The sequence below is a fragment of the Neopsephotus bourkii genome, unplaced genomic scaffold (genome assembly GCF_033783945.1).
Source record: "Neopsephotus bourkii isolate Nb327-2 ecotype Australia unplaced genomic scaffold, CSIRO-AGI_Nbou_v1 NB_1183, whole genome shotgun sequence".
Classification (NCBI taxonomy): Eukaryota; Metazoa; Chordata; class Aves; order Psittaciformes; family Psittacidae; genus Neopsephotus; species Neopsephotus bourkii.
In genome coordinates, this window is record NW_026901668.1 from 4,030,406 (window position 1) to 4,057,828 (window position 27,423).

The 27,423-nt window shown below is 40.1% G+C and overlaps 1 protein-coding gene across 1 annotated transcript in view; it reads right to left on the reverse strand.

The window, feature by feature from the left end:
- Positions 1-27,423, reverse strand: part of CACNA1C (calcium voltage-gated channel subunit alpha1 C) — a 484,424-nt gene that overhangs the window by 199,304 nt on the left and 257,697 nt on the right. The window contains exon 4 of the mRNA XM_061364015.1: positions 1,902-2,041. Coding sequence (XP_061219999.1) covers positions 1,902-2,041 — 140 coding nt within the window. The remainder of the gene's footprint in view (positions 1-1,901; positions 2,042-27,423) is intronic.

Consider the following 27,423-nt stretch of genomic DNA (forward strand, 5'->3'; position numbering starts at 1 on the left):
AAATTTATTTTAAACCTTTTCTATGGGACTTCCTCCCTGGAAAAATATTCAAATACACTGAAATTTAAACATAATGTCATTAGGGGATTTCAGACAGCCCCATGGAAAAGAAGACAGGGCAGAACAGGAACAGATGGCATCACCACATAGATTTTGCAGAGGGGTTGTGGAGAGAAAAAGCAGCACACCAGCCTAGGCTGTGGTACTGTACAAGTGAGTTTAAACAGATAAACATCAAAGGAACCCATCTGGCCTTGAAGTGGAATCTGTCACTTGAGATTGTTACTATTTAACAGAGACCTTAGGGTCTTGGCCATGTTTATTATACTCGTGTAATCCCTCCCGAGTTACAGTTTTTGTTCCCCATCTAGTGACTGAGAGCTGCTGGAGGCAAGAGCAGATAGAAGAGCTGAGAGCTGCAGCTTCTGTCATTGGCAAGGGAATTAATTTTAGTCTGAATATCATCTTGCTGATTAACTGCCCTGGTAGGAAAATTGAAAAGGACTGTACTTAAACTAGATATAATGCTGCCCTATGATTTCTGGAGCCCTACCCTTTTACATTCCAATGGAAGAAGAAGAGGTAATATGTCCTCTCTTTAAAAAGTCTCTTTCTCATAAAAATGAAAAGGGAATAATCGCATTCACAGGACTTTCATTCTCCAATCTTTCTTAAATATAAGCAGCAATTCCCAAGCAAGTGATATATCTGAGGGCATTCAAAGGCAGAATCAGCTATGGAATTGGACATCAATGGCAGGGGATTTTCCAGTTTCCAATTACTAATTTGCTGTGGGATCCTCTGGCTGCGGATAGGAACAAAGGAGCCCTGCTGTAAGGAAAAGCGTTATGCCCATGTGGAGGCAGAGAGGTCTTGAGGCTAAGAATAGGTTTCAGCTTGTCTCCCTCCCCCTCACTGGGAATTCTCTTTCCACCCACTTTTCCCTGTAATGATAGAAAGTGGGAGGGATTGGGTAGCACACATCAGTTTGCTGACGTAATTTTGGGTGTCCACCACAAAACTGGTCAAGAAGCTAGACGGACTTTGGTCCAGGGCAGGAATTACGAGGGAGCTTTGATGACTGAAAGTGTCCCTTTTGAAATTTTCCCTAGGAGCTGATGCAGGGTTTCCTTGGTAAAGAGGTGAAAAGAATTCAAGGTTTTGTGGGCGATGAAATTCTTTAACAATTGAGTGGTGGGAGGATGGGACAAATTACTCAGGCAAAGATATACTTGTTCTCTTTGTCTTCAGGGGTAGTTTATCCTTCACCTCTTCCCTTCAACAACCACATTTCAAATCCCTTGCTTATCTCCTACCTTTAGGTAGAAAAAGAAGAAGGTGTTTTACTTTGCTTTTATTCAAATAAATTAAATGCCAAGCTTGAAAAACATGTAGAGAGATATAAGGGGATTGCAAAAGTTGCAGCTCAAAGTGGCAGTTAGTAAAATTAGACTTTTAAAGTGTTAAAACATTAAAAGGGTCAAAATCAAAGTGTTGAAATCACCAGCAGAACAGTGATTTGAACTGAAAAACTTATTTTTTTTTGTAAGAGAGCGAGAAACATCAGTAAAAGTTCACATGATGGCAGAATTCCTTTGGTATCCAACTCTAATCTTAAAGGATTCAACCTAGATGTTATTTTTAAATATTCATACAGGTTTACAAACAGAGGGATTTTCTTCCAGTTGGACAGCCTTGCACTGCTTCCTCTTTTTATCCCTGCAATTTAATTTCCATGTCTTGCAAACCATTAAAATGGCAGTGATAGGAGGAACATAATGTACAGCAGCAACCTCTAACCCATACATAGCGTGCCAAACATTCACCCGCCCTCATGCTCCCAAAGGTTGACAGTATCCACATGTGTCAGTGCATTCAGTGACAACAATGTCGGTACTCACCCTACTACCACAATTATAAAATCTAGTAAATTCCAGCCATTGCGGAGGTAAGCGTTGGGGTGAAAGAGAAGTCCGTATGCTATTACTTTTAAAAATGCTTCCACTGTAAAAATTATGAGAAAGAGATACTCCACTCGTTCCTGTGGAAGATAAGAGAACACAGAGACAATGGTTAGTGTGAGTGACAAACCACGGATAAGGACATTTTCTTCTGTCACAGTCCACCCGTGCAACCTTCAACTCACTGACGTACCACTTGGGTACACCTAACATGCATGGCTTGCCAGAGGGCTTTTCTCCCTACAATTTCATTGCCTGAAGCTAGTCTGACAAGACAGTGGCAGTAAATCTTGGTTAGGCTCTGAAATTTGCTGCCCTCACCCTGGCAGGGACTGACCACTGCACAGACCTGTGTAAAGGAGATGGGGAGAAAGTCAACAGGCATGTTCTAGCACTCAGCTCTTTACACAGTATGTTGCCAAATATGACCAGCTATCAGAATGAACTGCATCCAGTCCTTTTCTACCTCTGGAGAGGAAACATAGCTGGATGTAATACTGTTGAGAGAGATGGATAGAAATAAAGACAGGAGCACACCTGAGACTGATGCATGTGTCATACTGTGCCTTCTTTGGGATTCCCTTTTCTGTTGCTAGGGAATAGGTAGGCTGAATATTAGTGGTAAATGATTTACAGATCAGGATGACTAATGTTAGGGGCTTTTATTCATTTCATGAGAAATGTATATGTCCCTGTGAAATGCAGGCTGCAATTAAGCATATCCTAACAGAATTACTTCCAGTGACAGTACAGTCCTGATTCAGGACAAGCAAGCAGGTTTTTGGAGTCAGTACACAGGCTCACCATCTCTAATCTCTGGGGTTTCTCTTATTCCCCACTGTGGAATTAGAATAGCAGTGATGCAGAAACGGTAGGGACCTCCACCTAAGTAGGAGGGAAACTGCAGCATTAGGTAATCATTACCAAAGTGCTGCGTGGCAAGCTGAGTGGGAACCAAGTACATGAAAACTAGATGACAGCAAAAGAATACAAGGTCCCTACAAGGTTAAACTACAAAGTGAATAGAAGTTCACATTAGATAAAAATCTGAGTTAAATACAAATGAAAACATCCTAGGTGTTTCTGGACTTATCTTACAGCATACATAGAAAGACAATCAGGCAGGTTACTACTATGTTTTTCTTTTCAATGCCGAACTGCAATTGCCCTTTTCTTCTGTCAGGTTGAATGAATGTATGACACTTTCATACTATACAGCAATACACAATGCGCAGGATTACAAAACAACTATTCCATCATTTCACAGCTGCCCATTTGAACATCATCCTTTCAGCTCCAGGTAATTAACAACTCACTAGCAAACTATTGATCAAAAAAGGCAATTTCTAGTTCATCTGCATGTTTACACTAACAGGCTATTTTACATGACTGAGAAATTCCATCTGACAGTAGCAGGCACATGTTTGTGCTTTAAAATGTTGCTGTTCTCCCCTCAGACAATGCTTTCACAATGACTGCAACATTCCCCCGTACTTAGTACAGGGAATACCTAAAAAAGCAAAAGTACAATTCTGTAGTTATCTATTTGTCATAAACCTTTAGAATGTGCCCACAACACAGAATTTGTCCATCGTTGCCCCAGGTGGAGATAGGTCAGCACACTAAGATTTCCCTCCCCTTGAACTCACAGAAGAAAACAACATACAATACTAGCAACTCCTATTTCCCTAGCTTTACAAATAGCGAGTGCATTATTTTATTTAGCACAGGAATTGGCACATTAAGTGCTAACAGCTAGAAGTCCAGCCATGGTCTTGGCCAGAGAAGAGATCTCCACAGTGCCTTTCACACTCCTAGAATGGACGAACCTGCTACCCTTCTCATTCAACTGCTGCTGACAACCGAATGGGTACTAACTGATGTACAAATTGTAGTCAAGCTGATCCAAACAATCAAGATCTATGCATACATTTGCAAAGTAAGACAAGCTGCCATGAAACCTCTTAAAAATGGACCCAAAATGAACCACAGAATGACTGTGTGATGGAAAGTCTATTTAGGGTCTCTCTGATTGCCCGGCACCTTTGTGCTGCACATGCCTCTATCAGCACAGTGCAAGGCCAGATCCTGCCGCATACAGATAGCCTATGGTAGTTCTGCCTGGGAGGCAATGCCCTTCTTCTGAAAAGACAAGGTAAAGCCTGTTTAGAGAATGAGGAAGGTGAAAACAGGCTCTGTGAAGGAAGAACGTGTCCTGCGTTGAGGATGTGAGTAGGGAGTGTTGTGCTTGGGATGGGCATGGCTTCCCTAGGGATGAATGAACAACTTTTAGGATGGAAACAAAGATTTCTCTTGCTGCAACCCAGCCCATTCATGGGTCCCATTCCCTATTTCAACCAAGGGCTTTCCTCAATTGTGGGCAAGCCTTCTTTCCCTCCTAAAAAAGTGACACAGTAGGTCTGAGACCACTCTCTCATTCAGACTGCTGCTGAGGCTTCCCTGTGCACTCAATTCACCTGGCATTCCACTCTGTAAACACAGACATGGGCTCGTGGTGAAATGCTGTAGGTACCAAAAACCACCCTTCCCTTAAAACCTTTACCTGGCAGTCACAGCAGACACTGATAGCAGGGGGATGTTGAGGAGACCACCCCCTCATTTAATAACTCCAGGTCCAACCTGAAGCAGATTTGCAGAACAATTGAAGAGGAAGCCCTAAAACTGATCCCGTGCCTAGTGATTTAACAGCAGACATTGTCCTTGACCTCTGGGCACCTTTGAACAAATACTGCTGCCAGCTCTGTCTGGCTCTGTGCTTCTGGTGATGCAGTGCTGTGCAAGTCTACCTGGACAGAAGAGCTTTCCACTGCACGAATTTTGTCAAAATACCTACACTAACATTATTGAGAGTCCAAGAAAGTAAATACTTGAGAAAATTCTGGAAAAACTTTTTTTTTCTTTTTAAAATATTTATTACTGCACAGAACAGCCAGTATTTCAAACACTAACAGGTTCCATTTGGTTGGGTTTAGGAGCCTCATAACTTTTTGCTTCTAAAGATGCCTATGGGACTACAGATTCCTGTTTTGTTATTGTAATAAAGCTGTTTGTTGAACCATGCTATTGAGGTAATAATATGTCAAAATATCACACACACATTCATATATATATATATATATACACACCTATACAAAGATATACACATGTCTACATACACAACTACAAGCTGTTTGCATAAATTCCTTAAATGCTCTGGTTAAAGTGGAAAGATCCATAAAAAGTAAAACTCTATAAAAGCCTCTGAAATGAACATAAGATACAGAATGCTGAGCCCAGGAGAGAGATTTTATGATCCTCTGCACTTAAATTAATGATTTCAGGATCTAAAACTGAAGGAAAAATGCTGCCGAGATTAAACAGTGTAGCTACTCCCAGGCCATTTCAGAAAGCTACTCCTGCTTAGACTCAAGAAGAATTTGAAAAGCATACTAATTAATTCTGTTCCCTTTTTTCCTTATACTATAAAACTCAAGGGCTTTTATGAACACAGCATAACTCAGTAATGACATAGCATAACTAGGTTCCGGATAAAACCTGGATTAAAGTCCCAGTTCTGATGTCACCCTTGCCAGATGAACTCACAGAAATTACTCAACCACCCCCTACCTCACGTTAGAAATAAGAGGAGGACCTGTTGCCCTCAGCAGCCAGAGAATTATTAATTTTCCTCTGTTAAATGGAGACCTGCAAATCTGGCTGCTAATCTGAAGCTTTGCTCTCACAGTTTAGGCAGACTGGGCCCCAGTGTTTCAAGTTCCCAAGGGATGTAGATGGAACTAGATGATCTTAAAGTCCTTTCCAACCCTAACTATTCTGCGATTCTGTGGAGTTTAGACTGGATATAAGGAGGAAGTTCTTTACTGTAAGGGTGGTGAGGCACGGGAATGGGTTGCCCAGGGAAGGTGTGAATGCTCCATCCTTGGGGGTGTTCAAGGCTGGGTTGGACAGAGCCTTGGGTGGCATGATTTAGTTTGAGGTGTCCCTGCCCATGGCAGAGGGGTTGGAACTTGATGATCTTAAGGTCTTTCCTAACTATTCTATGACATAGCACTGCAAAGTATCTGTAATGCTACTCCCCTAAGAAGCCAGTTTGGTGCCATTTTAAAGGAAACCGAGCTAGAAAAATATTGGCATTTTTGTCTGAGAGAGCTCCCTGCTGACAGAGAGCTGCCCACTACCTCTGTGGGAGGGAAAAGAGATAGCAACAGCATCGCCCCTTGAAAGACAAATCCAAACCACAACATCAAAAGAGAGGGAACTTGTTACGGAGCTGTAAGAAAGAGGAAACAGTATTTTTTAATGTGTGCCTCAGAAATGGGAACCATGCTGTTGGGGCTGACACACATGAAGCGCAGTGAAGACTGTGGAATACAAAGCAGGAGCTTCCTGCTTGGGCAACAGTGCTGAAACGTTTTAAAAAATAAATCAGACAAAAAAATCTCAAACAACAAAGATATGAGCGGAAGATGATGAAGGACAAAAGCCTTAAAAAACTGGCCAGTCTCTGGAGCATACACAGATGTTCTGGGACTCGCTCTACCATTGTTTTTCTGAGTTTGTTTCGTTTCTCATTGATATAGGACATAAGCATCAGTTACCCTAGCTAACAGATTAGCCAGCACTAACATTGCCAAGAAACAAACTGTACATCATCTTACTCTTAACAAAGAAACAAACATTAACTTACTGTTAAGGCTCTAAGATATACTTCCAAAAGAGGATTACTGTATTAGGTACAAAACCCCTCTACTAATCCCATGTGCCTTCCAAATATGTCATCAGTTTGTTTTTGTTTATAATTTTTAAACTACCTAATGACATCTTAGCTTCATAAAAGGAGTCTGAAAACAGTAAATCCAAGGAAACTACTATAGGGTGCCATGAGGCTTTTCTTCTGTCAGCAGAGGAGTAGACCAGCGCTGTTTCTGAGAAATAGTCCTCAGGATGATTCACTGTATCTTGATCCTAGCTCTTCAAACCCCATCCACCCAGCAACACTGCTTGGTTGTAACATTTATTTTGTAAGAGTTACTCAAAGCTCAAATGACAATCTCATGCCCTAGTATCTCATATCTCACCCCAGCATTAAGAATTTACAATCTAAAAACCAGATTTTGCTTTCTGTCTCTGCTTGCGCTCTTCTCAGCTTGTAACAAACCAAGTTTCTAAAACTAGAGCTTACACGTTTGAAGTAACGTGCTGCAAGCTCTGCACAGCTAGAATCATTACAAATCTGCCTGTTTGACCTCAGTCAATGTTATGTCAGTGTCTGCATTATTATTCCCTAGTGCTTCCTTAAACATAATAGAATACATCTATTCAGTAATGCAAATACTCAGTAGTCCAAGGAAAACATCAGTATTTCAAGAGTTTCTGTCACATAGGATGTTTTGGCATTAGCTGCATAAATAAAATAGGCTCTGAAAGATACAAGTCAGAGTGGAGGCACTCAGACTTTTTCCTAGTAGGGGAAATTATATTTTCTGATGGGCAGTAAGGAGACTAAACTACAGTGCTGGGAAAGATGGCCTAGAGACGTTATGAAAAAAGGCTCCATGCTTTTGGATTACAAGTTATCATCACATCAGAGATATGGATATTTGCTGACCTGGAGATTCCTGTTAGCATGAATAACTTTGAACTTCAGTGAGGAAGAGCCACATGTATGCACTTAAGGGATCAATTCAATAAAGCAGATTTTAAGACAGGTTTGTTGATAGTAGGTTCCTTCTGAATGTACTCAGTTACTCGAGACATTTTCAGCTAAGTATGTGTGAAAACAGTACACAAACACATTAGAGAATAAAACTTAAATGAGAGAACATCCCTGCAGTTTTATTTCTTTCTTCTTAAAATTACTGCCACTGAACAAGCAAGCAGCCATACCTATTTATTTGATCGATAGAAAGGAATGATAAGATAGCATACTGCTAAACATAACTCCTTTTGCTGTTATTGCTGGTTCTAAAAAGACAGGATCCCTTATTCTACCTATTGCCCCAAAAGAATATTCCCCAAAATTGAGCAAAATAACACAAACTGCTTTTACCTGCAAAGGATAAAACAAGCCAAAGCAGGAAGTGGGTGAATAGCATTTAACTAAACATAACCCACTGCGTTGGTAAACAGCAGTCCAAACAGCTTCCAAAGGGGTAGATTTCCAAATATCACCATCATTACCTTCTCTCCACTCCAGCCAACCACAGTGTCAGGCATTACAATGAGCAGTTAAATTCACACCAAGCACTGCAGAAATACCACCTTTTAACTAATACCTGTAACTGACAGATACTCTCATATGCAGCTACTTTAAAGGTGTCCAAGGCTAGAAGACTAAACCAAAGACAGAAGTTTTGCTAATCTGAAATAAGCAGTTATAAAACAGGAATATAGTGCAAGCCAGCCTTCAGTACTTTCTGATAGCTCATAACATGCCCAAGATGCATTTAAAAAACTTCCACTGAAATGAACAGAAGAGAGGACTTTTAACAGTTTTGAATGATTACAGACCTAATACATGACTTACATTCAAGAGTTCCTTAGCAAATCAATGAATACTTCATGCATAGACCTTTTGCAGGATCTAGTGTAAGCTCCTTATTTTTTTTCACTTTGGTAAGGATCAAGTTGAATTTATTTGAGTTCAGTGGAATTACTTTTTGTGTCAGACAGAGTTCAATTATAACACAAAGCCAAGAAACGATGAGCTCCATCCCTTGTGCTAGGTACCCTTGTACAAATACATTTTCCCTTTCAGTAAACCATATGTTCCTTATCCTCTCAAACCAAAATAAAGATGATGAATGGTATCACTGTTCTGATTTACCATCATTCCACTACATTCGTTTTACTAATATTAGGTAAAGAAACAGGTTCCAGCTATGCAGAATAATGCAACTATTGGGAATCCTGCATTTCAGAAGGGGTTCACATGCCATTATCATTTGGACCATACTGTGAGAGAAGTATTACTTTGAAACCTTTATATTAGAGAAGATTCTGAGGAATTTGATTCAATTTTGAACACAGCTATGTTATGAGCTGGAGTTTGTACTACACAATCCGCAGAAGTCCCTTTCAACCTGTGTTTTTTTCTGAGACAATATGCATAGTTTATCATTCTACATACAACTCCAGTCCTCAGAATAATCTAACAAGCTTGCTTTTTCCTTTCCACACAATACTTTCCAGTGGGATGCCTTATTATCCACAATAGAGATGGTCAAGCATGCACCTTTCTGGGTTCATATAAAGGATTATGCATCCATTTGGACTCAGAATTTGGACTCTGATGCTGATTAGATAATGTCTAACCTATTTAAGTTTTTTCTTTATGGTTAATTTTCTTCTTTATGGTCTTTGGCTAGAAGTAGCAGAAATCTCTTGGGTGCTGTTGCTCAAGATTTCTTTTTCTTTTTTTTTTTTTTTTTTACTGAACAGAACAATAAGATCTTGCCTATATATGAATTAAATACAGAGAATATGTTCCTTATGGACTTGGTTTGTCTTTGGCGTGACCAAGAACTGAAACCATCCAAACAGCCATGTACGAATGTTCCAAACCGAACAGCTCTGAAGAGGCAGAGAATTTTGTACCCTATTTTCTTTTGTTTTGGTCCACTACTCTGATTAAATTGAAATGAACTGTCACTTTACATTCTGATCAGACCAACAAGAGACTACCCTTCAAGAGGAAGCAACATTAGGGAAGAGAACATAAGCTTTATGACTAAGACAACCTCATTTAGGATCTCTGGATAGAAATTAAAAGCTGGCTAGGTGTTGTTACCATGCCTAGGAATTAAATTCAAGCCTAGGAGAAAACTTTTACTTGCTTCTTTTATGTAGCTTCAGAGATAGTGAGGCAGTCTACTGTCTTCCTCCAAGATTAACAAAGCCATTTGAAACATCACAGTTAATTGTCCGTCTACCAACCTGTGATTAAGGACTGGGTACCAAAAGTACCCATTTAAATCAGAGCAGCCCCAGTATGACAGCTATATCTAAGAGATCATCACAAGGCATATCGTGTCTCATTCAACTCCCAGAATTACACAAATGAGTTAGAAATTGGCTACTGACTATGCTCAGGTGTTTGGACTTGATCATATTCGTATTCTACCAGCTATAAAACACTTCAGAGCTCCATTTTATTAATACTTTTCATTTTTATTAATATTAAGAAACAATCCCCTCTAGCATAACCTAAACTTTCTGTACTCAAGACCATGCTAGTGTGCTAAACATTAAGCATTTTTTTGCCAGGCAGAACAGTAAACATATATCCTACTTTAGCACGAAAAATTCTAAAGAAACTATTTAATTAAATATTGATTCATTAGGGCAGTTTCTAAAAGGTCTTTACTGGGCATCATCTATAGTAGTATAGACAAACATGCTTGCTTTTGGAAAAAAAGCTACATGACCTCAGCAATAACCGTTCTAATTATTTTATTGTCAAGCTGGTTCCTCGAGTCACAAGTCCGGAGTTCTTTTCATTGTATCATTTTAATCTGATCCTTGTTACACAACCAGAGCTTTCAGTACATTATTTTAAAACCAGTGGTAGAAAAGCTTAACAAAGGTGAATCCCAAGTGTCTGACTGCTGCCAAAGTGAAGGACTGAATTTCCAACAGAACTCAAAATGTGGATAGTGAGATCCTTTGGAAATATACTCATAGCAAGACTTTCTGTGTGCCAAGGGCTTTTACAATCCCCTCATGGATAAGGGGTGTGGAAGAGTTGCATTCCATACCCTTAATTTAATGAAGCATTTTTTTCTCTCAGAAAGCTTCTTTTTTTTTAGATTATATTTAAAAAATTATCTGATGCTACAATGTTTGGGGTAATTCTAGTACATGCCAGGTCAGACTAACATAGTTAATTCAGGGAGAATTTTCCTATTAATTTTAACATAGAAAGTATTATCTGCTTACTGGGTAAGTCAGTAAGTGCCTACAGACTGAATTCCCCATTTCTCCTCATCCTCTTTATAACTTCTCAGAATTAGAAACCTTCCCTAAATTGCCTTGCAGGGGAACACCAATTTGAAGGAGACACCACCACATACTGAGCTGAGAGTCACTGCCTCTCTTGTGCGAGCTCCCAACATAGGCCGCATCTTACAGAAGAGAACAGGGCTAGCAGGAAAGATGAGAACAGCCACGTATTTGGGCAGCTACCATGGAATCAGACGTCAACAAACACAGGCTCTTCAAGAAACTATAGCCACATCCAGCACAATTTAGATCCTACGTGAATTACTTTCAACTTCTGAGATAAGAACTAGAGAGCTACAAGAGACCCCCTGCAGAAATCTGGCCCTAAATCTTTGTTTTAATAGGCTGCTGAGCACTGACTTTTCTCTGACCACCCAGAAGAGCTCATCAAAATCCCACTTTTAAAACATTTCTGTCAAATGTATTTTAACCCAATCACTCTTGCACATTTTATGATGCTCCAATTTATGTTTTTAATCTACTACAATTCTTTCATAATTGTTTGTGCAGTGCAGTGATGCCTGACAGGGAATGCTTTATAAATAAATTGGATTTATTACTATTTATAACCTCTTCCTCTTGAAATTGTTAAGCAAATAAATGGGTCCCACTGTTCAATGTTCTAGGGTTGGGGTCCTTCTGTGGACATTCATACAGTATATACACACGTGCATACGAGAGAAAGAGATGGAGTGTGTATGTGTGTGTGACCTTTTCTTTCCATGAGTAACTTAAGGGCATATTTAACATTCTGTTCACACTGCTCATGGCAGACAGGAAAAATACAACTGAAGGGAATAAAAAATGAAAAAGTGTTTGCAGCTTCTCCATCTCAGCCTCTATCTTTACTTTTTGTGGGGCAAAGGTTTTCAGTTTTTGCTTACTACTCCTAAGTAAGTTTCTGTTTGTTTGCTTGCTGCTTGAATGGACAGGGCACATGCAATGAGGCAGCTATAAGGACCTTTGGCAAACAGCACATAAAACTCATTTTATTTCCTTAATGGAAGTCTAATCGGTAATTAAAAACATGACTGTGACCTGGGCAGTACCCAGAGAATAGAAATGGACTTCATTTTAAACAGATAAAGCTCACAAGGCTGCAGCTCTGCAGAGTAGCAAGATTTCTTCTGAGCAAGAAGTAAAAGAAGTGCTTTAGTTTTTAGCAGGTTTTGCAATTTAGGCTAACCAAAAACCCCAAATTACTGATATTCTTTGCCAGTTCTTCTGTCCCTTGATTGACTCCCACCACCCATTTTGCCAACCACCACTGCAGTGGCTACTGAAATATGTTGAAGTAGACTCAGAGACAAGAAGCTGGAAAACAGAATTTGGACTCTCGCCTCCACTCCCATCAAGCTGGGCATGTATTCTTATTTCTTGTAAGACAAGCATGCATTTCATCCTCCTCTGTGTGTGTATGGCAGGGATAAAGGAGCAAACTAAGAATCTAGTCAATGCCAGTACCTTCCATTCGGTTAGGTGTCAAGTTGGTAAAACCTCACCCTGCAGGATGCTGTATCACCCTCACAAACCCACAGCAGCGCTTGGGAGGGTGCAGAATAATGCAAGGTTACGTCATAACAAAATGTTTGGATTTGCTTCAGGCAAGCCAAACACATGGATCTGGGAATGTTAAACATTTCTGCTCAATAAAAATGTTTAAACATAATGCTCTGTTATTTCTGCACTGAATCTCTCAGAGAATTTTCCTTTAGGGACAATGGACGGGGGAATCATACATACAGAAAGCTTCAAACTTTTCATTCTAATATTAAACAAAACCAAGTTTCAAAATATTGTAATTTCCCAGACAACACCTAAATTTCCACCAGGCTGACTGGCAAACCAGCAGGAGGGAAAGTGGAAAGAAGAGAAACAGCTCTGAAATGAGTTAATGCGTGCTAATGCATTTAATTCATTAAAACCAAGGAAAATGCTTTCTAATGAAGTTCAGGCATTAATAAGGAATGAACATTGCATCCATGCCACTTTTTGCAAGTGAAAAATCTGTAAAAAGTTATAGTGAGCTATGCAGCCAATCACAGTATCACAGTATCACAGTATGTTAGAGATTGGAAGGGACCTCAAAAGATCATCTAGTCCAATCCCCCTGCCGGAGCAGGAACACCTAGATAAGGTTACACAGGAACGTGTCCAGGCGGGTCTTGAATGTCTCCAGAGAAGGAGACTCCACAACCTCCCTGGGCAGCCTGTTCCAGTGTTCTGTCACCCTCACTGAGAAGAAGTTTCTTCTTAAGTTTAAGTGGAACCTCCTGTGTTCCAGTTTGTACCCATTGCCCCTTGTCCTATCATTGTTTGCCACTGAGAAGAGCTTGGCTCCATCCTCGTGACACTCCCCCTTTATGTATTTATATGCACTAATAAGGTCACCCCTCAATCTCCTCTTCTCCAAATTATAAAGACCCAGCTCCCTCAGTCTTTCCTCATAAGGGAGATGCTCCACTCCCTTAATCATCTTAGTTGCCCTGCGCTGGACTCTCTCCAGCAGGTCCCTGTCCTTCTTAAACTGAGGGGCCCAGAACTGGACACAATATTCCAGATGCGGTCTCACCAGGGCTGAGTAGAGGGGAAGGAGGACCTCTCTCGACCTACTAACCACCCCCCTTCTAATACACCCCAGGATGCCATTGGCCTTCTTGGCCACAAGGGCACAGTGTCGGCTCATGGTCACCCTGTCATCCACCAGGACCCCCAGGTCCCTCTCCCCTACACTGCTCTCTAACAGGTCGTTCCCCAATCTATACTGGAACCTGGGGTTGTTCCTGCCCAGATGCAGGACTCTACACTTTCCCTTGTTATATTTCATCAAGTTACTCCCTGCCCAACTCTCCAGCCTGTCCAGGTCTCGCTGAATGGCAGCGAGATGTCATACTATGTTTTGTCTTACTATGACAAACCCTTCAGATAGAATTTATTCTCATGTAGATAAAATAAAAACAAAGAAAAATACTAGACTCTGGACAGCAAAAGGTCAGAAATTTTATTAAGATCCTTTAGTTTTATTAAGATCTCTTTAGTTTAACTCAGCTTGATTAGGTTCTGGCTAGTCTGCAAAAAGGCATACTCCTCCTACATTCCCAGGCTTCAGGGGCAGCTTTATCTCCTGCAAGTAGTGCAGGCTGCGGGATCTCAGTCTAAAGGGAAAATGAGGTTTCAGCTGGCCTGTCTGAAATAAAATAAATATCTAAATCCCGCCCACAACCAGAATTCCCTTTCATCAGTTACAGTCAAATCCTTATGACGCCCGTTGCTCAGGAGGTCACTCCCGGTGAAACGATCGCTAAGAACTCAGCCAGATTTCCCCTACGTCAGACAGTCTACCGCTCTGGGCTGGCAAGCATTGTGCCAAATGGACTTGGATTTCAAGGATTTTGTGTTCACTTGATGAAAATAAGATGTTACACACTTTGTGTTTTCACTTACTCTGTTCCCAAGGCTCCCTCTTTCTTCAATCACCCTCAGGCTCTAAAGAAACAGGATTCATATTGATCTGCCTGAAAATTATTTTTAATGCTATTAATGTTATAGGCTGCTGCACTGGATATGTTCCAAGTTCTTCATTCTGACTAGTTGTTCTGACTGATCTGTAACACACTAAACCCATCACTTCTGCCTTGCTGCTGGCCAAGTCCCAGCTCACACCACAGAAATGAAAGACAGCTGATGTCTGTACTTGAACTTTGGTGGGGAATAAGTGTTTTCTTGTGCTCAGTACATACTCCTCATAGGCCTCACAGACTCTGCTCAGTGTCATCCCATGACATTTTCTGGCTTTTTACCTCTCCATTCCAAGCACTCTGTTTTCTGTACATTTTAGGTCATGCCTAGTATTATTACTGCCAGTGCAGAAGTGGCAGGAGCTCGATGAACTCCTGGATGCCATTTTAAGATAATTATTTGCCTATCCTATTGTTATCTCCTAGTCAAACATACAATGATTACTGTGTTTAACTTAAGTCTACCACATTAAATTCAGAAACATCACATCAACTTATGTATTTAACATTGCAAAAAGTAATAACAAATGAACAGTATGGTATTGCAGGTAAAGCTTTTAAAATACATCGTATAATAATCTTAGACACACTTAAAGAAAAGGGTAAAAATACAGATTTTGCAAACACTCAAAATAACTCTTATGGATCAGATTTTAGATTTTAAATGAAGTCCCTATTTGGTCATAATTTCCACCAACTTCTAGAAAGTCTGCATGAGAAAGAACTGAGTAAAACTTGAGTAAGTACAATAAGCTTTGGCCCACTAATAGCAGATATATTCTCCTATAGTAACACTAAATCAAATTATGTAGATTTGGGGGATTTTACTATTTTCTTTTAATTGTCTACAAACTGTGCTAAGGCACTGTTGTGCTAATGTTTGAGCTCAGTGGTGGAAGTGATTAAAAACTACAGTTAAATGGAATAAGCTGCTATTATATACAGAACAGCAAAAGGGTGTAAAAATGAACAAAAATTGTGAAAAACAATTTTGATATTACTCTTCCATTCTGTTTGACTATCTTTGGTAGTGTTAGTACAAATAGATGGAAGGAGAACAAATTTTGCAGGTAATAAGCACTGTTTATTCCAGTTTATTCTGGTCCCTTGAAAGACTGCAAGAGCAAACACAGCAACCTAGAAATTTTTTATAGAGTTATTTTACAGATAGAAAAGGACCTCATGATTTAATCTTTGCAAACTTTTGCTGAAGTCTTCCCATTTTAATCAATCAGTCTGAACTGAAATTTTCCAAAGTTTTTAAGAGAAAAAAAAAGAAAAAAAGAAAAAAAGAGCAAACTATTCCACCCTTATATGATCCATCAGGACTCCTGAAGATGGAGAATAATATTAGTAAGATAGCACATCACAAGGATTTGTCTCAAGCCCCTAAGCATGACTCCACAAGCTATTTTCCACAACTTATCTTCCAGTCACGTCTGTCACTTGCATGCCCTCTGTTTCACTCTCCTGTGCTGTCTCACTCTGCTTTGTTTCAAATGCAATTTGTCTTCAGAAGAAGATGAGGAAAAATAAGCAAGGAGGACTACAAATTTACTGGCCTATGGCAAACACCATAAAATTAAATAATTGAGATTTTAATTTTACTTAGCTTGCTTTCTGCAATCATTCCCTTTATGAAAAGTCCAATTACCAAGAACTGATGCTATTATATTTACTGTACCGTATTATGTTTAGTTGACCTGTTACATAGTGTCGTGGTTTAAGCAAAAGGAACTGACATTCAAATCTCTCGCATAACTTGCCAGATGTGAAACTAGCAGGGTTAAATTATCCCACAAGTCATCTAGTGCTGACTGAAAAGACAAGATTGCCAGGGATAAGTTTGTCTCACCACCTTAGTGCTTTAGATCTCCAGAAAAGGTTCCTGGGGTTATAGTCAATCACAGACTGAATATGACTCAATGTCATGCTATTGCAAAACAAGAAAAAGCAAACATGCTGGGATGTGTAAACAAATGTGCAAACCACAAGACGCAAGAAAATATCCTTCTGCTATACACAGCAGGGGTGAAAGTTCTGTGGAAATTCTGTGAATGAAGAAATACATGGAGGGACTAGAGCAGGGCTGGAGAGAGCAAAGAGGATCTTCTGAAGAATGACCTGAGAGGAAAGACTGTTGAGAGGGCTGTTCAGCATAGAAAAGGCAAGACAAGCCTATAGACTGCTGCAGAGAGGTGCTGAATAACCTCTTTACCTGCATTCACTTTGGATATGGCAGGAAGCAATGGGTTTATACTGGCACAAAGAAGGTTTACAAGAGACATTATGGAAACCTTTCCTTGGGATGCCAGTATTGGTCATAGGGGTGTGCCAGTGTATGGTGCCTGGGAAGTTACAGACCTTAAAACATGAGAGATTAAATCCTCCTGTGAGGTAGAATGACTAAATGGCCTCCCATCATATCTTCCAGCCCTAGCTTTTGTATTCCTCAGGCTCTAACAGATGTCTGTTGGCCACAAGATCCAGCAAGTTTATCTCATTAAGAAGGCAGTTGGCTATTGGTTTTGGACAGAAAGACTGGGACAGGAGACTTTCCTTCTGCATTCATGAGTGAAAAGCCTTACAGAATGTCTTTGACAGCATGCAGTTAACACAGATCAATGCAATAAATCTGTTAATTGTTTAGGATTTTCAGGAATGCCTCCATATGTCATAATTTGAAAAAGGACCACAGTAGCTCTCTTAGGGAAACAGAATTCAGGCTTCTCCTGAATCAGGGCTGATCAGTTTAGAAACATTATTGTGATTGCACTGAAATGGAGAAAGTTTTTCTGCTCTTATGGTGCAGTTTCATGATTTTCTAAGACCACATTGTAGAGGCCAAATTCAGCAGAAGGAATTTCCCCTCTCCGAGAAGACTCTCAAGTATTATAATTCTGACCAATTCTCATCTGGGATGGTGATATTTGTGGGAGAAGTCTGTCTTCCTCAGTACCATCTGCCTCTGAAGGGCATTTGGAAACATGACCTTGTGAATGTCTAGTCTTCTTTTGATCTCTTTTGCTTTGGGTCCACAGAGCCCCTGTAGCAGAAATCTATGAGCTTTGCTGAGCATATTTGTAATTAATCCTGGACTTAGAGAAATTTGGGGATTAGTGGATTGCTGAACTCCTTATGTCTCTGGAGCAATGCTAAAGTTTGCTTGTTACAAGCACCAGAGAAAGAGTTGGCATTTGCTGAGAATTTGGCTTAGGCCACTGAACATCCTGGTTTCCATAGATCAGAGAAGTCTTTAAAGCAGCTGTACAACTAGCTTGAAGAAAACACAGTCGCCATCCAAGGCTTGCAATAGACTTCACAGACAGTAATGAATTAAATAAAATATAAATCATGCCACACGGGCAAAAGAGAAATTGCCTTCATTTCACAACTGGGAAAACTGAGAAATACATAGGATAAAGATATTTGAAGATTTGAGATCTTCCAGTTTCTAAGTACTCATTTTAGGACAATGACAACCTGATTTGATTTTATATTTTCACAGACACCAAGTGGTTTGTTGACTAATTGGTGTGATGAAGCCTCTAGGGATAGGAGCTTGGCACACTGACTTGGCTGACTTAACCAGCTAACGAGCTAATAGCAATTTAGAGAAGACGAACCTCTGACAAGCATCAAAGGACCTTGTCTAAATGTTTAGAAATCTTTGATTAGTTCCTGGTGGATGAAAACTGAGATGTTGCTGTCCCTGCCCCTCTTTGTCCCACTCCATCGCTTCCACTCCACCTCCTGCATCCTGTTTCTGCCATCTTTCTTTGCTTTTCTCTTTTTTGTTGCTTTGTTTGCACTCCACTTTTCTTCTCCTTGTATTCAAGGATTTCCAGAGGTTGAGCTGGAACTGAAAGTGTCTGTGTCTCCATCTCCAAAGCACAAGCTGCTCAAAACTGAGGGACAAGTTTGGAAATTGGACCTACCTGATTACCACCTTATGACAAAATCTAGACTGGGATAGTGGAATCGGGGGGGCTATTTTGCTATTCCATGCCATAGATAAGGTGCATATGCCAAGCAATGTTAGTGAGGTGCTAAAGAAACCTCATTATCTGAGAAGGGTGTTACTGGGGTCAATTCTGAGAGCTATTCTGATATATAGTGCTGTAGCAACACATATATGTTTTGGTAATATTTGCATTGTAACATCAAAACGATACCAAGACATCACAAATGCAACAGCAGTGCCAATGGGAACAAGAAGCACCAAAATTCACTCTCAACCAGCAAATTGTTCTGAACGAAAAACTATCAAAAACAGTCTAGCAGCCTACTGTTGACGCACTGGTTAAGAGCTGGGAGAATATGGTACAATATATCATAGCATAATGAACTTATTGTATTGTAGCTGGTATGTAGTTTCATTTGCTAAAACCACATTGCTGTTTAATCCACAGCTGGCATGCAGCAGGCTGCAGTGCACCTTGAACAGTAGAGATAGGCTACATTTACACTCAACAGAGAGAGAGCTGTAATACTTTTCTGCACAATAGATTTCTGCTAATCCGTTTATAAACCCTGACTTGGACCAATTGCCAGGGTCCTAATGAAGTTGAGTTAGATCCTGTGCATCAATTTGCTGCTCCTCCTACCTGTTGCTATGTTTCTTTTCCTCTGTGGAACCAAAATATCCCTTGAAAAATTGTGACTCGGCTCAACTTGAACAGTGTCTGACAGGATGTACTCTCCAGGACAGCAACAAAGTAATACAGTAGGCCTCTTCTGCTTAAAACGCAGAACAACACCCAATTATATAAAAAGACAGTACACCTACTGAGTGCACAACAACATGTATGTCTCTAGATCTCTCCCGTAAAACAGACATAGTGTAGCTCGCTGCTCAGGCCATGGCTCTCCTCCTTAAAAGCAATCAGAAGAATTCATACTGCGGGTAGACTGATGAAAATGGAAATCGGAGATATAATTCTGAGTAGGTCATAAATAAAAGGAAGTAACATCAGCTTTCTCTTGACAGTAAGGATTGTTCCCTAATGTAAGCTCTCCACATTCCTTACAAATCTGTACTGGTAAGCTTTTGGTAAGGCTGCTGCTCTGGGGCGTTGCAGTTTGAGCAAGAAAAACCTTCAGAAAGTGTAAAGTCAAGGTCTTTAATAACAGGTGGTAGGTGCACCAGGAAGACTGGTGGGTCTCCAGAAAGATGTGGCACTGTTCCAGCCTCACCTGTGCCCGCAATGCCCTTCCCTCACCAGGGCTCCTTCTTTGCACTTTTCCAAGGGGAGTTTTACAGCCTTCTAAAACAATCTTTATGGGGCTGTGTTTTGCCAGGCAGTAATTTCTGAGAGTAACACTGCATTTTTAGCAGTTATTCTTAACTGTTTAAGAATATGCTGTTTTTTAGGACAAAAGAACCCAAGAGTACCAGGTACTATCATTTTCTGATTTCCACTCTTTGAAATTCAGCCTGTTTCAGAAGGAAAAAAATTATGTGCTGTCACACATACGCGCCTATGAACATCAATATATTTTAATGGATACATCTTTCTCTTATACCTATTCTCTGAGTTCTTCAACCTCTGAGCAAGACCTAAAATGTACCATGTCACCTGTATTGCTCTGTAACCTGAAACCTCATCTCCTTAGGAAGCTTTTCTATCAGAACAATTTAATAAGATGTGATATTAACATCCCAACAGCTTTTCCCTTATGAGTTACAAGTGCCACTCTCCCTGTTTTGACTATTTTCTGCCAAATAAACACAGCCTACCTCGATTAGAGAAATTCCCATGTTCTGCATTTGTTTGACTCATGAGACTTTCTTTACTTTGTACCCTGAGCTATTAAGTGGCTTTGCCTCATTTAAAAGCTGTATCTCTGCCCAGCATGCTTGCATTCCTGTGGAGAGTTGCTTAATCCCTCTGTATACACCCAATCTGCCTGCAAGGAATGCAGAGCATTCGCAGATCTTTAAATGGAGGCAATGCAAAAATCTATTTTCTTTTATTAACAGAAAAGAATCCCTGTAGTATTTAAAAAAAACCAAACAAGCCCCCTCCTTTTTGGTATTATCTTTTTTTCGTGCTTTACTCAATTATAGCTGATTGATTATTAACTGCCACGACATATGAGTCATGCAGGATCTAGGACACAGGATGTTTTCAAAGTTGCTTAATCATGTTCTAATATTTAACATGTACACTTGTTTATTAGGTAATAGAGTTGTGCATGATATTTACATTGTGCTATATTAATTTGGGATGTTAATGCTTAGAAGGGCCAGAAAATGATAAACAGAAATTATACAGGCAAATGAGGTGGAAGAAAGAAAAACTAAACCAAAGAACAATGAGAAAACATATTCCCAGGGCATAGGAAGGAAGAATCCGCATTCAGATTATTCAGTTCAGGCACTTGTAGGTCTCCTTTCAGTTATATCACTTTAAACTCAGGGTAACTTCCTTCTCATGGTGAGTATGTAATTTCACACTAAAGTAGCCACTCTTCCTATACCTCAGATTTTATTTTTTATCAAAAATACCTAGCTCCCATATTTCTCAAACTCCTTCAGTATGTGAGGATTATCTGTTCACCAAATCATGACTTTTGCTGCCTGTTTGAGAGATGTTGACATCTGCCTCCAATTGCATAAGGAAAGGAAAGGGACATGCTATATGAAAATACGTAACTTTTTCTCCTTTCCCTCTCTCACTACAGCACTTACCTCTAGTCAACACAGCAGACAGCTTTCGAAAGAGCACACACATGGAAATCAAGCTGTCTCAAGGTGAAGCAGATGATAGCAGCACTGTATTCAGTGGTGGGGCACAAACGTCGATGAAAACAATTCTGCCTTAGGGCTCTGCTCTAAAAACCACTACTTTTTTCATGAGTAAAACCAATAAAAACCTAAATAAGATTACTTGGCTGTGAAAGTTATCCACGAATGACAAAGCTACATAGGCAAGATGGAAGAAACAAACAGAAATAAGACGTGCTTAATATAAGCAAGGATATTTGAACTCAGGATACTTAAAGGAAGGTAAGGAATACATGAAATCAATAAAAAAAAAAACCCTCTTTTTGACTAACTTCTCCTGGAAGCACTTGACAGCTGAACGTGGTTTTGAAAGTCCTGAAGGCAGTTTACCACAGGGACTGAGTCATGGCAGCTTTGCATGAGAGAGGACGATGGCATTCTGCAACACAGAGGACAGATGCCTATTTTGAGGGGATGGTTTTCTGCCTCCAGAGACCCTTGATGTGGATAGGGGACTGCAGCAAGAGCAGTCATAACAGAGCTTAACTTGGAAACCGTTTTACAAACAAATTGCTTGCTACTTCAGTTCTTGTTTTTTTTCCCCTCACACTTGATGGCTCTTTCCTCTTTCCTCTTTCCTGTGACTTCTCCCATTTTCATCCTACTTTACCAACACTGTTTGAAGGGTTTGTTTGGTTTGGTTTGGATTTTTTACTTCAGTCACACTCTTTAGAATTCCCAAGTCACTGACAAAACACTGCAAGCACCATATGGTAACGGCGTTTTTAACCCCTAGACTAATTTTTTTAATGGAAACCTACAAGAAATGTACATTCCTTAACAGTTATAACAGAAGCTGACAAGAAGGCGTGAAAAGCCCGAACAAGACAGCATCAGGAAATCATAAGCTATAAAGCCAGATTCAGCGTATGGAAAAACAAGTGGTCTGAAGATTATTGGTGCTCTGGTTCTTCTTCAACAGCATACAGAGACCAGTAGCACTAGCCCCACAGTCCAAGTTCCGATTTGCAGAGAAGTGCTGTGATGAGATCATGCCACTGTTCGCCAAGGCTTTTGAACAGAGGGCATCTGGAGAGCAAAGTATTCTCAGCAGCTGGTCCTGACCTTTGGAGGCAAGAGCTGCTAAACTTCCAACCCGTGTTATGGACAAAATAACTCCTTGGCAATTCCCATAACAGAGAAGAATCAAAAATCCCACAACCATGTTTCCTAAGGCTGTTATCAGTGCTGCAGTGGCCACAACAGTAGACCAGAGCCAGTATTTTAAAAGCCACCTGTCCAAATTCTGACTTTTGTCTGCAGTGAAGCACCTACTAACATTTCCTGAGCTATTCAGTGACTCTCACTGTTCTCAGCAGGAAAATGAACAGGGTTGTGTTTTCCAAGCAAGGAAGTTTTGTACTTTGTGCACCAAGTTTTATAATTATTGTACTTGTGACAGACATGCATCTTCTTTTCAATTTCCCCTCGTGTAATTTCCAGCAACAGTCACAAACTAGACCACTTGGTCTTCAAGGCGGTTATTCACCTGGCTGCCCAAAAGCTACTGCTTGCTGGGTGCACTGGGAAAGACTGATCAATTCTGCAGGCATCCCTCAAGTCATCTGCCCATCTTGAGGGTTCATTTCCGTTTTTTCCTCCTTTTTTTCCTTAGCAAACAAGTAGTTTTCTTAAGTAGTTGCTAAACAAAATGCACATTTCCCCTTCCAACATTACAAACATCTCAGTGACATGGCAGAAAAGCCAAAACACACATCAGTGAAGATATCATTTCAATTTATTGCCCAATTCAAGTTATCAAGGCCCACACGCTCCAGACAGTTCTCTTGGAAAACGAAACCTGAAGGGCACAAAACTCGTACCTCATGTCTGCAATGCTTGTCCAGAAATGTTATTGCTTTAGTACATCGCAAGAGATCATAAAATCAGCAGCATCTTCAATACCAAAATACAGAGGAGCCTTATAAAAATCGATTAGATTTAAGGGAGCAAACACAACCAATAGATCTGTGCCCTCCACCAACCTGCTAAAGGAAAAAGAATAACGCAGACTGGTTTACAACATTGGAAAAGAATTAATCTGACTCATACAATTACTAAAGGACATTTGTCTCCATAATGCAGTAGGCACCTATATTTTTCATTCCGTGGAACAGCATTTCCAACTTTTGCTCTGCACTGTTAACAAATAACCCTTTCAGTCTTGTTGCTTTTTAACTGTTATTTCACTAAAAAAAGAAACATGAAATAATTGGAACATCTATGTAGGATATTAGCTACATGGAGTAGATGATGGAGGGAAGACATTGAAATCCCTTCAGACCGATTCCTGCAGGGAAAGAGGAGAGAAATACTACTGTCTTGAAGCTAAAAGGCAATATTCAGGTATGAGAGTGGCAAGGGCAGTGAAAACACAGACAAGATGCAGAAATATAAGAATGACACTTCTCTTTGGTATGCCTTTGGAAACAAAAATTAAACTTACAGAACATTTTGAAGCTCCTCACAAAAAACCACTTGTTCTTTAGGTGTATCAAGGTACCTGAATGAACAAATGTGTCTATATGAAATTACATTCAGTAGGATTTTGCTGGTTTGTCCAGGTGTTAGAAGTGATGTCATTAAAAGCTCAACATTGTCACCTACTCACCAGGCTAAGACGTCCATTTTTTTTTAACCAGTTCTTACCAATTTGCAGAAGAAAGATCAAATTGTAGTTCCACTCTAATGGCCACTTTAAGCAAAATGTTAAAACCTTTCAACCTCAAGGATTACTCAAGTTGTATTAAAGACAGGGGAGAAGCTGAGGATTTCTTCTGTCCTAGCCTACAGATGAGCAAAGGCTCATCAGGCACAGTGATGTTTTACATGGGCCACTCAGCCCACAGCAACACTGAATGAGGTCAACTACTTTGTCTAGAGCAGAAAACAGCACTGCAAGGCTGGATCTGTGAGTAGCTCTTCTGTAGATTTTCAGGCCCACTCAAAAGCTCTGCAGAAATTGTTGCTTAAAGTTGGGCATTAAACAGTGAAAACACTGACCTATGTAATTTACTTAAGTTGCACACAGTGACCTGAGGCTATCAGAGGGCACAGCCCAGGACTCCCCTCTCAGTCCCCTGTTCTACCAACATCATCTGCAATGCACACTGCAAAAATGATGAGAAAGAGGTAAACGTCTTCTCACATGTGGTCTTCTCTCAGCAAAACAAACATACTGGTTGGCTTCAAGCTGCAGATACTGTCAAGTTAATTATTGCTGCCAAGTTAATTATTGTTGCTGTTCGTATTGTTTTCCACCCATCATCTCTCCTGTAACATTTCACTAGCTTCCTTGGAGAGAGAAGTGTGTCTCTGGTAACGATTTCCCTGCTTTTCCTCCTCTGCCCGCCTCTTGATCACTGTTTTATATTGAATAATCATTTATATGGTGGCTTAATTAGGTACTTATGAACGTGTTTGGGTATTTTAAGGAGGAAAAATCATTGTTTACTTGCTAGTAATTAAGTGGGTTGAATTTGATTTTGGTGTCAGGAAATTTATGAGTATTATTTTTATGGGTGACGGTACCAAATATTAAAAACATAATTATTTGCTTATACCTTGGCACACTGAAAGGGGAAGTAAATTTCCCTGACTGTGGGCTTCAGGCTTTTGGTGGCTTATCATTAGTATAACTGATCTGGATATGCTTATTAGAATGTAGAAAGAGCAGTCAAGAAAAGGACACTAGTTACAGATGGAAAGCCTCACTACATTTTGAAGATTTTGCAGAATAGTCAATTGACCTGCCTGCCACCAAAGCCAAGGAAAACAGTTTCCAACTCCTTCCTTCCCCTTCAAGGGTATAAGCAAAAGCAAGCATCTAAATAGGTCATCTGTGGTCTTCGTGATCTGTATGCAGCAGCTGTACTTGGAAGTTAACATTCATCTTGTGAGCCCAAGAGAAGCTTTATGTACAGGAAGGCTCTACTTGATTCTCTTGACACTAACAAACAAGACAGGTTGCCAGAAAATAGCAGCAGGCCTGAGTGGAAGAAATTGGCAAGACCAGTAGAGGCATAGACACTGTCACTGAACTCTTACCTTTCAGCATGATCCTGAGAGAGGGCAGCAGTAGGGTATCTGCTACAGTTCTGCTCTGCCATGAACAGCAAGTGATCAGATTTCAGCAATCCCAGTAAGACCCTTTTTTTTTAAATGCACAGGCTATGAAGCAGGAATAAAAACCACATAAGCCTGATCGTGATGTGCCTCTGAATATTGCTATTAATGTCCCAGGATCAGATCCTACACATGGCACTCCTCCCTTCCTTCCTAACAGCATGGAATGAGAAGAATGATGCAGAAACAATACAGCATGAAGACTTTGGCCTCCTCAGACTTTTACTCCATTTCTCAACATCTCCATTTGAGAAACATGCATTACTCAGACACTCTAGCTTAACTGAGCATGGTTTTAAGACCTCCATTCGTCAGTTGCAGGGTCAGCAGAGCAAGGTTTCTGTCACAGGTGGAGCCCCTTCCATCATCCATATCCCACAGCTCACACCATAAAAGCACTTAGAAAACTGCAACAGAAGCTTTAAGTCTCTGATAATGCAAAATGACGAGTAAAACATTTAGTGCATTGACTCAGGGTAAGAGAAACATGTTCCTGCTCCTGCCAGCATATTTTATCCGAGAGCACCTAGAAAGAGAGATGCCTGTAGGATATTTACAACTCAGCTCCCCCCCAAGGCTTCTATTTCTAATGGTGAGAAAACCAGCACAGTTCCTACAGTTTCCAGTAGCACTGCTTCCAGCTTCATTAATGGATAAGAAGGTAATTTATTTTTAAAACAAACAAAACTGTCCTGTAATGTGTCCCCTATTTTGTTCCTTTTTCAAGCAAATATTAGGGGAGATTATAAATCAGATCTTTCATGCTCCATTTTGTACTCTTTTCAAATATATGTTTTCCTATGAACTCTATGTGTATTTCAAACTAGTACTTGTAACTAACAGCATATAAATATGCAAATTCGGATTTTGCTTTGTAAGGACGTATTGAGAAGAGCTGTACTGTGTTTATAGTCTTTGATTTATAGTTTCTGAGGTTTTACAGCAATTTTCAAACTTCACTGCAAAAACTATGCAGGCTAGAATTTTACCATCCTGCAGACGAAAGCTGAGAGCAACTTAATTGCAGAATACTGGGCTATCACAAACTAGTCAACTGCTGTGAAGCCCAAGGTAAAATTGTGAGATTTAGTGAGATGTGCAAATTAGGTTAAGTATGCAACCAACATACATTGCAGCCCACCAGGACTCATTTATACACAATTCCTATTTCCAAAGGTCCAAAAAAATAAATCCATCTTGAATGTGAACTGAAGGTCATTAGAGATGGGTCCAGATGCAACAGCAGAGGAGCAAGGCCTGGAGTCAAGGACCTGGGCTAAATATAACCTGCCATCAGCTTCATCCTTTCTTAACCTTGAGGCCATCATCAAAGCATTCCAGTGAATTTCAAGTACCTTGCTATCATGTGAGAAGTAAGTTGCTTTCAGGTATTCATACCACTGCATTCACAGCTTCACCGTTTATTAATGACATGTGCAGTGAACTTAGATGTATGAGCCTCAAGCCTCCAACTCCTTTCACTACTTTCTCACAAGTATGATTTTTTGGGTTTTTTGCACTTGGAGTTACAAATTGATAGCAGAGTCCACTCCAGCATGTCACGGTTAATTAAAATCTTGCCATACGAACAACATTTTATTGCTTAAACACTTTAAAAATCAAGTTTATGTAAGTTTTCAGAATCTAATTATCAATAATTGGTCTTCCCTCAGTCATATGAACATCCAAACTGACTAATGAATATTAAAGGCTAATACTTCATCAAACATCTTGAGGTCATATATCATCAAGATCTACAGCACTGCGACAGCTGCTAAAGTATGTGAATTACACACGCATACAGCCAATAATTTGGAGGTGTGTTCACTGAAGGGTTGGCCAGATTGCAGAGCCACAAAAGACTGCTGCAAGCTTACAGTTGGGAGTTTTGTTCAGAGTTGGCGCAACCCCCCCCAAAATCTAAGATTCCTTGGAATCAAATAATGACCTTTGTCTTGTGCAGAGCCTTTAGTGTCTGCAGCCTTATTGCAACTTAGTTCAGTAACAC